The 16,640-nt window shown below is 32.3% G+C and overlaps 2 protein-coding genes across 2 annotated transcripts; both read left to right on the top strand.

Moving 5' to 3' along the window:
• The first annotated feature begins 8,894 nt into the window (after window positions 1-8,894).
• On the top strand, window positions 8,895-10,526 carry LOC114389906 (ADP-ribosylation factor GTPase-activating protein AGD12-like). Its single transcript, XM_028350612.1, has 3 exons — window positions 8,895-8,998; window positions 9,234-9,309; window positions 10,221-10,526. Exons 1-3 carry the CDS (start codon window positions 8,895-8,897, stop codon window positions 10,434-10,436), a joined length of 396 nt encoding a protein of 131 aa, XP_028206413.1. The 3' UTR covers window positions 10,437-10,526.
• A 2,780-nt stretch (window positions 10,527-13,306) lies between these two features.
• LOC114389477 lies at window positions 13,307-14,528 on the top strand. The gene has a single exon (XM_028350170.1). It carries the CDS (start codon window positions 13,420-13,422, stop codon window positions 14,350-14,352), a length of 933 nt encoding a protein of 310 aa, XP_028205971.1. The 5' UTR covers window positions 13,307-13,419; the 3' UTR covers window positions 14,353-14,528.
• Window positions 14,529-16,640: the final 2,112 nt, after the last annotated feature.

Below are 16,640 nucleotides of genomic sequence, written 5' to 3'. Positions count from 1 at the left end.
AATTGTCTATATACATTTAATTTCAATTTATGAAATAACATATGTTGTACATAATTTTCAATTTCCCCAATCTATTGAAAAGAATGTGTATTCTAACTTATGTTTCACATTAAGGATAAAAGAAATTTATTGTTATGATAAAGTTTTCATTTTTATTAATTATATTTGTTAATTTACTGCATCTTGTACCGGGGGTTTGTAAAAGTTGATGACAGTAAAGCTCACTCTGTTCTCATCATATGGTTGGAGAATAGAAATTGAACGAAGTAATTGAACAAAGCCACAAACTTCTATGTATACATATAAGTATATCCCCAAGAAAATAAGCACGATATATCTATAATTTTTGCATCCTAGTTTTTTTGTTAGCTACGATATATCTATAATGGATTTGATTTTTATTTTATTGATATCTGGTTGGTAATGTTGTTACTGATGATTATCATGATTATATTGGCACATTTGAATATTGGTGGACCCATGGTTTAGTTTCAGATTCCACGTATAGGATGCTAAGAATTGCCTGCAATTTTGGTTCCTCTTTGCATCCATCAGTGCAATGCATGCAGGCTCTCAGAGTTGCAACTGTGGAGCAGGGAAACATCGATCCATATAGTGTTCTCTTAATGAAAATTGAATTAGCTTCAATTTCTAATACTTATATTACTTCATGAGAAATATTATCTCCTCAAGAAAGTTATTGAAGTGGTTAATAAGCTTCTGAAATCTTGGAATTTAACATAGGAGCATTTTGATTACAAATTTACAATCTCTAGGAATTTACTGAGGTGAGGATGATATATGTAGTACGATTCACTTGCAAAATAATCTAGATGAAAACAAAACATATTGGTCCTAAAAACTAAACCATATTGATTTTCTGTTGTGAATGCAATAAATTGTTTAAATATCATTCTTCTTAATTTTTTTTATCCTAAAATTACATGGTTACTAGTCTATTTTTTTGAAAGGCTAAGGAAAATGGTTACTAGTCTATTTAAGATTAGGAGTTTAGGACTGTCATATTTTCTAGAATAACATTTTGCAATTGCTAAATTCCCTGAAGCAAAATAGGTGTTTGAACTTTTCATTGCATGTTTCATTCTTAAAATGTATAGCACCTGTAGTTGTTTAATTTTGTCTTTTTTCTGTTATTAAAATGATTTTATTGGTTGCTACTGATTTGAGCCAAGTAATTTATCCTGATTCTATTCACTCCCTTAAGATTGGACCCTTAACTCAATATTGGCAAATTTATGGCTTCCATTCGTTGTGAGGAAATATCAATTCATAAAAATGGTTTCAGTTTTATTTATGTGATTATGTCATCTATGACAATAATTATTAAAAACCATTTGTATATAATATTCATATATTATGCAAAATAGTAAACTTTAACGTCTAAAGCGCCAATGTTAGTTTTTGGAGGAAAAAAAGCAGCATACTTGAAAACATTTATAGCTTCCACACTGCCTTGCTTAAGGTGCTTGTAGACTTTGAAAACATTAGCATTTATGATGTGCCTTTATAGGATTCTTACATAATCTCTTTGTTTTTCTAGGAAGATATGAGGAATGGTCACTCCAATTGGCTTCAAAGGAACAAAAGATAGCCGATGAGAATGTCTTAAGGCTTGATGAAGAGCAAAAGGTTTGCCTCTTATTTACTATTTAGTGTCTTGGTTATGAAAAGCTTGCTATTTATCACTTCATTCTTATACATTGTGAATACATCTTATTGATGTAAACTTCAAAATTTTCAGCGAGAGAAAGAGGAGGCCTATAACAAGATACTTCACTTGGAAAAACAACTAGATTTCTCTATCCATATAAAAGTATGACCTTGTTTACTTTCTCCCTGATAAAAGTATACCCCCTGGTCCCCTTTTCTCTATCCATATATAGAGATTTGCTAATTTACCCCGACCTTTTTTAGGAGTATTTTAATTTAGCAAACCATACCTTGGTCTTGGATGCATTTGAGAAAATCCTAGTTATATCTTTCACTTAGATTCCATGGCTTAACTTTTCTCTTCATTGATTCTTGAAGATAACCACTCTAAAAAGCAATTGCTTCTGTTCCTGCGTCTAATTATGCCAACCTGTGAATATGTTTGCAAGAAGATTTTGTTCACCTTTATGATGGAAATAAGAATTTTGAAATTCTATTTTGTGTGAGTAGATTTCCTCTTGAAGAAGCTAGGACCAAAGGTGTCAAGCTTTGTTCTTTGTGACAAGAAAATGTGAAGAATTCAGCTTGGCATCCATTTAAAGTGGTCACAGTTGATGATAAAGCAGAGGTATGTACAACCTTGACATGCTTTGTGTTCATAAAGGAGTTCTGCCTCAATTGGTTAGTTGGCATGGTTGCTTGTAATTTTCTGTTTGCATATGAAGGAAGTTTGATTTATATGCTTTATTGTCCCAATAAAATGGTTTTCATTGTTAGTAATTAAGATGCTTCATGGTAGTATAGTTTGGTACTATATTGTCTCCAAAATACAAATATTTAATCTGTGAAGTAGGTTGTGGTTTGTTGGTAGTTTATACAAAAGTCGTTTCCAAGCTCTTTTTTTTTCTTTGTTCTTGTGACTTTTACCGACCTTGTTAATACTAGAATACTGGCATAAATTATAGCTTAAATTTATCACGTATCTTTCAATTGAATGCTCCTTGAATAAATATGTAGTATGTCTCTTCTCTTGTGTTCATTTATCTTGCTAAAAGTTTTCTACCAGCAAAATGGGGGGCAGGCAATCGACTGTTGCTAAATGATGTTCCAAATTTTGAGTGTTCTGAACTGACTAGGTACATGTGAATAGATTAAGGTTTATATTTTCCCCTCCTTTGTGTCCTGCAAGTAGCCTTCGTGAATGAAAAAACAGTTTCTTTAACCTTGGAAGACGATATTGTGTAGACCCAGAATGATGTTTGCAAAGATTCAAATAAGACATTTATAATTTTATATCTTGCTACAAATAGAAACTTCCATGATAGGAAAAAAAGTTCTTCCTATAAGATATGATTTGGTTAATACATATTTCACTTCGCTAATGTTGGATTCTGTTTAAGTAAAGATCTGATTTTGATATTTACTACTTTAGTTTTTTAATAGAATATCTATATGTTTTGGCTCATATGTACTTTGATTAACCAGCTATTGTTTTTAATTTGTGTTGCTCCCTGACTTACCTATTTAGTTTAAAACATTGAAAGCTGGTGCAATTAATTTTGAGGTTGCAGTGGTGTATCCTGAATGTTCTTTCAACTAGAGTACCAATTTTAATTTTGGGTATAAGTATAATTAAGTCAGAGCAGTTAGCCAAGTATGGCAGGAAGATATGATGTTAGTTATGGCATCTTTTTTACCATTTATAATAAACTAGGACAAAGCATAGTTACCAGTAGTGTAGGAAATTCATAGTTTAGCATTTTTGCATCGTACATGGGTTGGAAATTTATTTATAACTATTATAATAATAATTATCTTGTACATATTTCTTAGATGATTTTGTTCTTTAATTAATTTTAAAACTACCTCTAAATCAGACTATTATTATAATAGATAACTCCTCGACCGTTATATACATCTTTTAATCAAAAAATAAAAAATAAAAGATATTGTTAGTTTTCTTAGATAAAAAGTATTGTTAGTTAAGGCATGAAGTGCCTATTCCGCACTAGTAATTCATGATGACAATTTCAGTATAAAATTCTGGTAACAAAGCAAGGGACACACCCTTCCCCTGGAAATGTTTTCATCAAGACTTGACCTCTTGACTTAGTAACTTAGATACCTCATCTATATCCATTGCCACACTCAAGTTAAATGAGAGTGACTTCGATTTTGGGGGACGTCAGAATAGGAAGTAAAATATAATTGACTAGTAACAGCATGGTGATATCCACCTGGCTTGGATAGTGGATATCAATGTCTTGCATCAGAGTGATGTACTTAGCATATCCATAGTCTATTGAGCAATCCAGTGTGCTGACTTGCAGCCAATAACAAATAACAAATGTTGTGAAAACCAGGCCTTTAGTGTCTATTGTGCAGACTAAGAGCTGTCAAAACGAGTCAGCCCGGCCCACGTGGGCTGGCCCGCAACGGATTGAGCTAAAAGTGGGCTAGCCTAGCTCGGCCCACTTTTGTGTGGGCTAACAAAATGCCAGCCCGGCCCAACCCACCACGGGTTGGTGGGTTATGCGAGCTGACCCACTTTTCTGCCTTTTTTGTAAAAAAAAAAATATTCCAAACAACTTAAAATAAAATCCAATATAAAAATCAAACTAAATCAAATCCAAACATTCAATATTCAAGTGATTGAAGTCTTCAAAATAAACATTCAACATTAAGATAATTGAAATTTAAATGTCATCAAAAATAAACTTCTAAACTATTGAAATTAAACATTAGAGTCATGGACTGTGAAATCCAGAAGAACTTCCTCTTCTTTCTCAACATCACCATTAATTTCATCTACAAAGACAAAAAAAAAATAAACAATATCATTAATAAGTCAAATAAATAAAACAACACACCAATAACAAACTAAAAATTATGGAAAAAGAAATGTAAATTACCAATATCTTCAAAACCATTTATCCAATTTTGGGTTAAAATTAGTGCTTGAACATTGGAAGGAAAAAGACTAGCGCGATACTTGTTTAGCACACGAGCACCAATGCTAAATGTCGATTCACTAGCAACAGTTGTTATAGGAATGCTTAACACCTCACATGCCAATTTACAAAGATTTGGATAACGTTCTTGGCGGTCTCTCCAATAACTCAAAATATCCAACTTAGGAAAAAACTTTGGCTCAAGTGGTGTCTCAGCCAAATAGAGATCTAATTCAGACTTGTCATTGACATTAACATTTTGGCTCACATAATTGATATATTCCTATGACAATATAAGAGAAAAATTAAATTAAATAAATTGAATCATAAAACAATTAAATAATCAAACAAAAGAAAAGACTAACATTATATGGATCATCCATCTCTTGATTTTCTTCTATACTGAAATCTTCTTCAACAGTAGGTTGTTGAGAACTTGATGAAGTAGATGAACTTGACTTTACACTCACATATTTATCAAAGAGCTTGTACATCTTCTCTTTTATGTTATTAATCTTTTCATCACAAGTAGAAGCATCAAGCTTTGAATAGTAAAACCGAAGTGCTTCAAGCTTCATCCGTGGGTCAAGAATCATAGAAATTGAAAGAATGACATTATAGTCACTCCAATACTTGCCAAAATTTTCCATCATCAACACCGTCATATTTTGCAATACTGGATCATCACACTTAAGTGTTTCTCGCAACAACCATTCAATTTTCCATGCTTGCATGAAATATTCATTGGAAGTTGGATAAGATGTACCTAAAAAAAATTCAAATAAGATAATTAAACTATAAATATAAATCTGAAACTATTTATTATAATTATGAAGTTTGAAAAATATACCTGAAATCAAATTAGTCATCTTACAAAATGGCTTCAAAAATTCACACAATTTTTCAGCTCTTTTCCATTCCTCATTAGATGGACAACATTTGTATTTTCTATCACGAATAGTGAAACTTGCAAAAGCACGACGATACCTAAGAGCACTCTCAAGCATGATATAAGTAGAATTCCACCGAGCTAGTAGGCACATCCAACCTCAAGCCCACTTTAGTATCAATACCTCTCACTTGAGCAATACATTCGGTAAATACTATTTTTTTCTTGACTCGGATGCTCTCATATATTTAATGTTGTCTCTAATTTTTTGTAAAGCAACTTCAGCCACTTTTAATCCATCTTGAACTATAAGATTCAACACATGGGCACAACACCTCACATGCAAAAATTCACCATCACACAACAAGCTATTTTGCAATCTTAATTGCTCACCCAAAAGTTCTTGCATACAATCATTAGCACTAGCATTGTCTAAAGTAATGGAAAATATTTTCCTATCAATTTCCCATTCAGTCAAGACTTCAAACACTTTGTTTGCCAAATCTTCACTGGTGTGAGGAGGCTCCAATTTACAAAAAGCAAGAATCTTACTATTCAATTTCCAATTATTATCAACAAAATGTGCTATTAAACAGATATACCCCTCTTAAGTACTAGCAGTCCAACAATCAGATGTCAAACAAATTATATTATGACATTTATGAATTGCATATTTTAATTTTTCTTTCATCTCACCATGAAGTTTCAGCAAACTAGACACCAATGTGTTCCTACTCACATGCTTAACATCAGAATTTATATATGAAAGTAATTCCCTAACCCATTTATATTCAACAAAGTTAAATGGCAAACCATGTCGAACAATACACATTGTTAGAAGCTCAAGAACACGCTTTTGGTCAACTTCCCTAGATCTTAACTTTTCAGCATGATCAATTATCATTCCACCCACATCATGAAATTTAGCTTTCTTTTTACACAAGAGCTTAACATGACGCAATAAATGTGAAGTACCAACTTTACTCCCACCAATTACATATTGTTGCCCACATGCATTACATTCTGCCTTTTCTTTACCATCTACCACACCAATTTTAGTAAAATATTTCCAAGCTATAGAAATGCAAACCTTAACTTTTTTACTCTTTTTTTCATCATTGTCACTTCTGTTCTCCTTTGCATTTGATTTAGGTTCAACCCTGGCTTCTTCCTCATCTTCCATAAACTTAATATCATCAACAGAGTCAACTCGATTTATAGTTTCAGAAGCCATTTCCATCAATCTAATGCACCTGTAGTTAACAAAGAAAAGGAAAGAAATTAAACTCAGATTCAACTTGGTTCACAGTTAGAAGCCATTCAACTCAGATTCAATACATCAAGAATAATTAACATTTAACAAAGAAAAGGAAAGAAATTAAAAGCATGAAAATAGGAGAGAAATTACCGTTTTGGAGGTTGACCACAACGGTGTCGTGGTGACGGGCAATTGAGCGTTCGGAGGTCACCGTCACCGTTGGTGGCTCGTGTGGTGGAGGTGCCGCTAGATCAATTTTCACAATTCACACTAGTAGGGATTTAGGTTTCGTAACTTTTGTTGGCTCGTTGTCGTTTAGGTTTTCTACTTTTACATCTTGTCCTGTTTGTTTGGGCTTGCTCTATTACGGAATGTGAATTGCCAATTGGGTTACTAACTACAAAATAAAAGTTTAATTTCTTAACAATTATAAATTTATAATAATAATAAAATAAAATAATATACTATATAAATTTAGTGGGTTGACGGGTTGGTCCACCAACCCACGGGTTGAACCCACCTAACCCACGGGCTAAGTGGGCCGGGTTAAAAAGTTGTCGGTACCGATTTTTTTTTTAAAAAAAATTGAGCCCAACCCACCTCTAGCCCGCAGTGGGCCGGGCTGACCCACGGGCTGGAACCCATTTTGACGGCTCTAGGCCAGACTTGAAGCCAATAACAAATGCCTGTTACAATTACACCCTGTCAACAAACATTGTTAGAAATAATGAAACTGATAGAATAGAAACTAAAAAATAAAAAGTAATTTATATGTTTATTTTCTTTGGATTCCTCGTGTTTTGATTCATGGCAGATGATAAAGTAGAGATGAATGAATTAGATGGAAAAGTTGATCCATTGTACATTTCCTAAGAATAAAAATAGATCAAAATGGAAGGGGATGAACCCTAATCTATCCCATTTAATTATGAAAAATGTTAAAGTACTGCACGAAAGATAGTTGCACGAAATCAGATAACTAAAATCTGATTGATTACTTAATTATCATTTAAACCATCCATGTTTGATTTGATTTTGATAAAATTTATTATTGATAGAATTTAAAGATTTGATAGAATTTGATTTGATTACTTAAATCTGATTATATATGTCTGATTGATTACTTAATTATCAGTAAATTTTAATTTTAAGATTTGATTTTGATAAAATTTATTATTGGAGAATGTTTGATTTTAGTGATTCAATTCTTGTAAAATTAACTGTTAAAATCTACCTCCATTTAAAAGATTGATTTTTTTTCTTCATAAAATTGATTTGCATTCAATTGTTGTGGGTCAAAAAAATAATTTAAGATTTCAAGATAGCATCTATTATTAGAATATAAAATAAAATATTGAGAGATGTGATACTACATGATAAAAAAAAGATGACTATGATTTATATAACATCTATCCATTTAATTCAATTATTCTCCCACAATTTGGGATGAAGGGGTGGAATAAAACTTTTAAAATAAAAATTTTCTTATTTTGACTAGCTAAAATTTCTTAAATACTTGTTTATTTTTTTTTTTGGTGCCAAATAAATACTTGTTAAGACGATGATTCAATTTTTTTAAATTGGAATAAGCTTGTAATAACCAGAAATTATTTTTTGTTATATGAACCCAAACAAAGTCAATTATCAATGGCAGTGATGCAAAACCACTTGTTTAGATGACTGAGTAAAGATCTCTTCCCTGGTGTATTTATATAGTTACTTGTACAATTTAATTTTCTTTAATGCCTTCTACAAGCAATATGTCTTGGGCAATGCACTGTACAAAGGGATGTTTCAAATTGTGGTGGAAATGGGTTGAATAACTCATCAATATACTTATAAGTTTATTAATTTTATCAATATATTACAAAAACATTTTCAACAAATTGTATCTCTTGAAAACCAAGGCTTAGACCTGTTGGCTTTTGTAAAAGCTATAATGCAAAGTAAGCCTTTTAGGTTAGGCCAGGCAAAAAACGAATAGCCTATTTCTTATAATAGACTGGACTCAAACTTTATGTTTGAAAAACAAGCTTAATCTGTTTATGGCAAATCTGGTGTTGCTTATTTCCATGTCAAGTTGTGAATGTAAAGTTATTTTCATTTATTTTTCTTGAGAAGTTGAATGATTGGCAAGTTTCTTACAGGTAAAAGAAGAGTAAAGGATTTATTACTTCAAAAAGATAATCGCTTTTGTGCTGATTGCAATGCTCCAGATCCTAAATGGGCGTAGGTGTATTCACCATTGTACATTTTTTCCCGTGTGTGTGTGGTTTATGGTCATTGCCACAGATTATAATACTCAAAACTGGAGTCTGTGTGCTGAATATTTTCTGGGAAGAATTTATAAAACATCCTTGTGATTAAGTTTCAGGAAACTAGCTACATGAATTTTTCAAAATTGATAATGTGGAATGCATATTACCTCTTAGTTGTGAATCCATTTTTCTAACTGCTTCTTCAGGTCAACCAATATTGGAGTTTCTGTATGCTTAAAATGTTATGGTGTGCACAGAAGTATTGGCTCTCAGATATCAAATGTAACTATTCCTAAATCCACTTTACTTAAGAGTTTAGAAAGAAATTTTCACTTTACTAATAAGGAATTTAAACTGAGATCCTTCTTCATTTGTCTACAACAAATTGAGAGACTAATATACCTATAGATGTTGCTAATTATTTTTTGAATTGGGTTCAACTTGATTTGATGAGAAAAGAATCAACCACTCTTATATGTCTATACTCATGAAATAGTCCGGTGAACTTTACTTTGTCAGGGGGGCATTATTTTGTTTCATTTTTACTGCATTATGTTGTGGGAGTTTGCAGGGCAGCCTTATTCTTAGATTCCATCCCACAACATGTTGTGATGTGATATCTAGTGAATTTTTACATCAAAGCCGATAGAACCAATAGCTAGACACAGGTTCTAGTTGTAATAAGTGAGAAGTGAGTAAGGAATCTCTGCAACTCTTACCTAAGAAGTAAACTTGTTATTTTGATTCCCAAGGTCATTGCATTGGATTTTTTATTAAATGTATTATCAACATATTAAGAAAGTTAGTCATGTCAAGTAAAGCTCAATTTAAAGCTTATGCAGCATGAAATTAGGCCAAATAAATCTTCAGTTCTTCTCAAATAACTAAATGATAGATAGTGTGATCATTCTACCAGTCCCATAAAGGCCCTTCCCAATTTATCATTTTGCACTACTTGTTACCTGTGTTAGGATTTCGTTTAATGAAAGTACTATAGGCAAAGGTGCTGAAAGGCGTGCCTAAGCCACTGAGGCATGGTGCACGAAGCTTTTTTTTTCTTTTTTTTAATCATTTTATGCCTTCTATCTTTTCAATGAGTTGTGTCTATCAAGTTAATAGTGTGCTGAACTTATTTATTTATGCTTGGTATTATCGTGCATTACAGCCTTTAGACATTATTTTCTTACTTTCAGGTTTTGTCTGTGACATTGGATGAATGGTCAAGTGATGAAATAGATGCAATGATTGAAGTTGGAGGAAATTCTTCTGCTAATTCAATTTATGAGACTTATTTTCCCAAAGGATATACAAAACCTGGACTAGATGCCAGTCATGAGCAGCGTGCGAAATTCATCCGGTTAGATATGTTTTCATCTAATAACTTTACACTGTACATCTACCATTCTTAGCATCATTTTGCTTGTTTTATAAATCTATTATATATTATATTTATGGTCACCATAAAATGGGTAAAAAATGTAGTCAACTTTATATGATATAGATACGAACTTCTGTGCCCTCATTGCAATTTTTTTCTTCTCATGTTTTTCTTTTTTCTTTTTTACCATTTGGCTTTGCTGAGTCATTTATGTTCAAGTTTCTGTTTTTTTTTTCTGGTACTCTTTTTAATTGCAGTCCATTGTCCTAGGTTGATAATGGGCTAACTGGCATTGTGTTGGGATATTGCTCATGGTATCATCTATGATAGAAATCTGACCAGGTTAAAGTATGAGCATCAAGAAAAAAAAATATATTTGAATATATTGCTATTGCCATTCATAAACAAAAAGCAAAAAAAAATTATCCTACATCGTTATACGAATAATTGATGTAGAATGATTTACCATGGATAGCATTCTACAACGCTTGACAGCCACAGCCGATGTAGAAAGCTGACGATTCTACATCGGTTATTAGAAAACCCGATGTAGAAAGTTGATCATTCTACATCGGTTATCGGGATAACTGATGTAGAATCATCAATTTTCTACATCAGGTTTACCTAATAATCGATGTAGAATTGTCAGTACTCTACATCGGATTTGGGTCCGTAGTGGAACCCAAGCCATTCTGCATCGATCATTGAACCGTCTTAGTAGGATGACGATGTTTCAGCATCGCTGGCTACAACATTGGGTCAAAACCGATGTAAAAAGCCACTTTTAACCGATGCAAAAAGCCTACTTTGTAGTAGTGTCTACTAAATGAATTGAGTTGTTCATGAACTTTAATCGAGTCGAGTTTGGGTTGAAAATAAGATTCATGTTGAACTTGATCAATTTGAGTTAAATATTGATGAGTTTAGTGGAGCTGAACCGAACTTAATTACTAATTTTCAACCCTAACCACGAGCATAGCCCAAATTGTTAAGAAAAATCATTATTGAAGGGTTATTGCATCCTACACTCCCAATATTGCATCTTACACCTCCCAATGAAAAATTCATTCCAAAATACAAATTTGTATTTCAAAATAGTTTTCCCGTGCAATAGTGAGACTGCACCTCTCGAAGTCTTCTTAAAAGTTCGACCATATTTTTACAATAACGGGGAATTGAATCTGGCACCATATCAAAACTGTATTTCTGAATAGTTGTTCTTGAACCAAAGCCCGTGGTAAAATATATTCATTATGAAATAACGTAAAATATATTCAAAATATGTTTACATTATACTGTAGATATTTCAAAGATGCATAGAATGATTTTCACCCACAAATAAAAAAAAAAAAACAACAGAAAAAAGTCACATATTTGTAATTAAAGTAAAAATAGAAAAATAAAAAACAATTTTTCAAACCAAATATATAGATCTATTTGTAGTTATCATTGAAATGACGTAATTTGTTCCAAGGCATACCTTTGATTCTTTTTTTCCTCTTCTTTTGAAGTAATATGAAGCATTAAGCATGCCTATGGAATTTGGATTAAATAATGCTTGATGTAACAAATGTGGACCACAAGCATAACCCAAACCATTGAAAAAGTCAAAAGTTGTATAGTTCGGCCATATTTGGTACCATATCAAACTGTCATTTTTAAAAAAAAAAAAAAACGAACAAATAAATACATGAATGTGTTTTATGGATTTTCATCCATCATCCTAATTAACTCTTACCTGAATCAAGCCCATGGTAAAACATATACGTCAAAGTATAGTATACTTAGATTATACTTTAGATCTTCTAAAAAAAATTATATTTTAGATATTCCAAAGATGCGTAATTAAATTTCACCCACAAATAAGTTTATCAAATTTATGATTTAGTCATATGTGTTTAAATCCAACTTTTTTTACGAGGGTTTTACTGTAACTTTGAGTCTATGATTTGAGTAAAAATATTCTATCAAGTAAACCAAAATCATAATTTACAAACTATAATTTAAACAGGGTACTATTAGTTAATTATATGCGTGCGTGCGTTTGGAAATCTTCCTGTCACATCCAATTCAACATAAATTAATATTCTAAAATCACGTAAAACATAAATATTAGGTTTAGGGCCGGCAGGGTATGGAAGATTAGAAATTGGTAGCAATATATACCATATTAAAGTATATGTTGTGTTATTCTCATAATATTTTAGCGGAATAAAAGTTATAGAATAAATCTGTGATAGGAATTGACTCAATTCATTCACACACAAGGATCTGTCGTGTATGATCTTTTGAAAGAGACTAATCCTTATCCTAACACATAAGAACTATAATAATACAAAGAATAATATAGAGAATCTTAAAGTACTACACCGATCGAATTCAAACTTTGGCCGGTTGTAATCCCCAGAAGGAACATTGTGGTAACAACGTACATTTTGTGCCCCAGAAAATTATTTTTTTTCCTTTTCTTTTCCATTTTATTACCCACCGTCTATATATGAAAAAGAGAAATAAAAAATTTAAATTAACTCAGTGGATCCACAAGCTTTAAATGTAACCGACCGTAATGAAACATAAACCATATGTACCGTATCATTAACGGTGGCTTTACCTTTAGATTCATTGAAGATAGAGGCTGAACAACAGGGATTGGTCCTTTTTATCCCTTCATCGTAGAAAACATAACATAATTATGAGAAACATACATATCCCATGTGTTATAATAATTATAAAGTGTTTCATTTAAAATATGGGTGGCTACTTGCACCGATGAAGAAGATGTGACAACATAACCACGTCACAGAAAAACCTAACACTAAACACTTCAAATAGTACCTTAACGTGTTAATTTTTTTTTATTAAATGGCATCAAGGTCTATAATAAGAATGAAACGTCTTGGCGTCTCTCTCTCTGCCTTCTAATGTCTAGAGGTATATATATATATATATCGGTTTGATTATAGATTTATAGTATTATACCATTGAGTCTATGTTCAAATTAGCCACCCTTTAAGATGAAAAGGGCAAGTATGGGAACATTTTCCCAAAAGCATTCTAGCAAATATGGTGTTAGATCCATTAGTTTGCCAACAAGATCACATCCAAGCACAGTTAGAGTTGAAGAGGAGCTGAGCAAGCTTAAATCATTGGAGGCATCATCATCTACACCAAAGGTGGAAACAATTTGCTGTGGTCTATCTGGCCTTGCAGAATTGTACAAATGCATTGAAGATCTTTTGAAGTTGCCATTGACCCAACAAGCACTAGGCCAGCACCAAAATGAGAAATGGGTCAATGAGTTGTTGGATTGCCCAGTAGGATTCTTGGACCTGTTGGGAAAAACAAGGGATTCCATTCTGTTGATGAAAGAAAGTGTTGGAGAGCTTCAGAGTGCACTTAGAAGGAAAAGGGTTGGAGATTCGGACAGGGAGAGTTATCTCTCTACATATTGGAGGCTCAGAAGAAACATGAGGAAGGAGTCCACAAAATCTTTGCTTTTGTTGAAGCAGATGGAAAATGAGTCATTTGTGGCATCTCCAAATTTGGATCTTAGTGAGCACCTCTCTGCAGTGGTAAGAGTGCTCAGAGAAGCTAGTTTAATCACCAGCTCCATCTTTGAGTCACTTGTTGTGTTCCTTTCTTCACCAATCTTGAAACTAAAGCCTAATAAGTGGGCATTTGTTGTGTCAAGATTGATGCAGAAGGGGCTGTTCGCTTACAACAATCATCAGGAAAATATAAATGAGTTGGAAAAGGTGGATTTTGCACTTAACAGTTTGATTGTGGACAATCTGAGCAAAGATGCTGAGGCTGAGAAGATTCAATCTGCACATGGAAGGTTAGAAGCTTTGGTGGTGGCCATTGATGAGATTGAAAATGGATTGGAATGCTTATTTAAGCGCCTGATTAATACTAGAGTGTCTTTTCTGAATATATTTTCTCCTTAACATAGAATATGACATACATGTGTAGTTAAGAAGTCAAGTCCAATTAGGCCTTGCATACAAGATTTCTGGCATTTTCCAAATGTACAAATAGAGTTGTTAATATGTAATTCTACATTCTGTTTGTTCTTCTTTGACATTTTCTACCCTTTTACCCGAAATCCCGAATATTTATCTTCTTTTAATTTTCAAAAGCATATAATGCTTAAATCTTTGCAAGGCCCAAATTCTGTCATTTCAGTGAATCAGTGGCATTAAAGATTTTGAAGATTGAATCGGACAATTTGATCTATAAATAAATAATATATCAAAATGGCATGTTTAACATCCCATTTTTTTAAATAAATTAAAAATGTTTTTTAGTTAAAAAAATAAAATTTTAAAAAATGATGAGATTTTATAATTAAAAAAGGATAAATAAATGTATTAAAATAATAGTTTCAAGAAAAAAAAATAAAAAAATATTTGATTTATTTATTTGATAGTCAATAAAATAGAGTATTTGTTTATAAAATAATAAACAAAAAATAGAGTAAATAATAGGTTGTGAATATCCTAAGTATAAATAGATGCATTTTAGCTCAGTTGCGATACTTCCTACCCCTCCTCTTCCTCTCAATTTTGTTTTCCCTTCTCCTCTTTCCAAAACCTCTCTTTTTTCCGCATACCACCAATCCTGTCTCAAAAAAACGATGATATTGGACTCATTCACCGTTGGATCATCATGAAATTGTGCATCAAGTTCGGAACTCATTTCCAAACATTTTCACCGTTGGAATTTACGAAGACATGTTGGAGGTGAGAGAAATAGTCTTTCCATCATAGTTTTTTCTTTTCGCGTAGAAACCCAGAACTGTCTTAATAAAACTATGATCTCAGACTCTTTAATCGTTGGATTGTCGTGAAATTTTGATATGTGGTTCGCAATTCATTACCGCATAGTGTCAACACTGGGATTTGTAAAATAATGTCTATGGAGGGAGAAATACTCATCGCACGTAGACAGTGGAATGAAGGCTTCAATCCTTTCTTCTCTCTCTAACGCTTGGAAACCCTATCAGAACAATCATAGGAAAAGCTTGAGGAATCTTAGGAAATTGTTAGAGATGTCGCTATCGTTGTCAGAATACACACGTGAGCCCGCTCATAGGTAAGAGATGAGTTTATTGCAATTTGAGTTAGAATGAACATGTGTAGAGGTTCTTAAAGGATCAAATTGAGATTTATTTTGTGATGTTTATTTATTAAAATTCTTCTTGTATGATTATGTGAAATTGTTTGAGGGGTTTTACTCCCCTTGGATTGAGAAATATTTTTAATAATTTGTTGGTGTTTTGAATAAGATTAGCGTAATAAATAGTTATATTGAGATTATGAAATTGTGATTGAAATTATATATATAAGCGATAAATTGAATATATGATGAATTGTAGAATACTATATTACTTTGAGATTATGATATTGTTATGGAGATTGAGTATAAGTGCAAAGTTGAATGTGTTAAATTGTGAGATACACATAAATATAAGATGGTTGATTGTGACATAATGAGATGTGAAGTTGTGAACATGAGTTTTGGTTGTGAATAAATGTGTGTTTAACACTTGATGTGACAATAATTGTGTTGTAAGCTGTAAATTATACAATAACTCGATCAGTGTTTATATTGAGAAAAGTGTTTATGCGCAATGTTAAAGAGAAAGTATACGTTCCTAGTTATAGGAACCAGTGTTAAATTGTAGCGCAATGTGTTAAACGTGTTTGAAACACGAGTGTAAGGTCATGAGTATTGTATAATTCATGAGCAGTATCTACTTGCAAAAAAATTGTTTTAGGGGTTGGACTTGATTCTTCGGAGTCTAGGTCTTGAGGGTAAAGACACTCGGTTTGAGTGTTCCTTTAAGCCTATCTTGATCTCATATGATTGAAGCATTCTCGCAAAATGAAGTAACCCTGGTTGGTCACCTTATAATTTTACTTAGTGAGAGTGACTTGACATATCCATTATGTGGTGTGTCCAGTTATGTACTCCTAAGCGCCCCAGGGTAATTTTTCATTGACATGGTGTCACATTGCATGTAGACTTGAGTCTTAGTTTAAAAATTGTTGTATAACGCTTGCTAATTGTTTATTATGAAATTGATGAGTATTATTGTGTCTTGACTCGAGTGTGTGATTCATGTGTAATGTGATTAGTGATTGAAAAATGAATTTTAAAGATAAAGTGGTGAAGTGACGTGGGTTGTATTAAGTTGAGTTATATTATAAATATTTTCATAATTTATTTTGAT

The sequence above is a fragment of the Glycine soja genome, chromosome 16, assembly GCF_004193775.1.
Source record: "Glycine soja cultivar W05 chromosome 16, ASM419377v2, whole genome shotgun sequence".
NCBI lineage: Eukaryota > Viridiplantae > Streptophyta > Magnoliopsida > Fabales > Fabaceae > Glycine > Glycine soja.
The sequence above is the reverse complement of the archived record's forward strand: the minus strand, read 5'-3'. Positions and strand labels throughout refer to the sequence as shown.